The sequence below is a fragment of the Fonticula alba genome (assembly GCF_000388065.1).
Source record: "Fonticula alba strain ATCC 38817 unplaced genomic scaffold supercont2.3, whole genome shotgun sequence".
NCBI lineage: Eukaryota > Rotosphaerida > Fonticulaceae > Fonticula > Fonticula alba.
In genome coordinates, this window is record NW_009242973.1 from 516483 (window position 1) to 517007 (window position 525).

Consider the following 525-nt stretch of genomic DNA (forward strand, 5'->3'; position numbering starts at 1 on the left):
GTCAGTCGGGCCTCGTTGCAGCCATGCCCGTAGGGGGAGGGGGGGGGGGGGGGGGGGGGGGGGGGGGGCAGGGGACAGAGGCCCAGAGAGTGGCATGGGCGTAGAAGGCGTGGCGCCTGCCGGGCGTGGCATACCTCGTCATTGGGGTCGTGGAACTGCGCGAAGTACGGGTCGCCGAGGGCATCCTCGGCGGTGATCCGGTCGGCCGGGGAGTAGACCAGCAGCTTCTCGAGGATGGCCCGGGCTGCGGCCCGATCACAGGGGTCGTTGGGCCAAATGCATGCGGCAGGACGCGGCGGGGACGGCCGGGCGGAGGGTGTCAGAGCAGGCACGATCGGCAGCAGGAGCGTCCGCTGCATATGTAGCGCAGAGCAGGCGGGTGGGGGCTTCCGCGGTGCGGACCATCCGGGAAGATCATGTCATCCAGCGAGGGGTGTCCCGAGCCCGGGTCCAGGGGCAGGCTGCGGAGGTAGGAGATGATCTGGTGCAGGGGGGGTGAGAGGCCAGTCGGGCGGCTCCGGGGGG

The 525-nt window shown here is 71.6% G+C and overlaps 1 protein-coding gene across 1 annotated transcript in view; it reads right to left on the reverse strand.

Moving 5' to 3' along the window:
• Positions 1–525, reverse strand: part of H696_01917 (CMGC/MAPK/P38 protein kinase) — a gene marked incomplete at both ends in the record, with an annotated part of 2910 nt that overhangs the window by 597 nt on the left and 1788 nt on the right. Inside the window, 2 exons of the mRNA XM_009495818.1 lie at positions 135–244; positions 403–481. Coding sequence (XP_009494093.1) covers positions 135–244; positions 403–481 — 189 coding nt within the window. The remainder of the gene's footprint in view (positions 1–134; positions 245–402; positions 482–525) is intronic.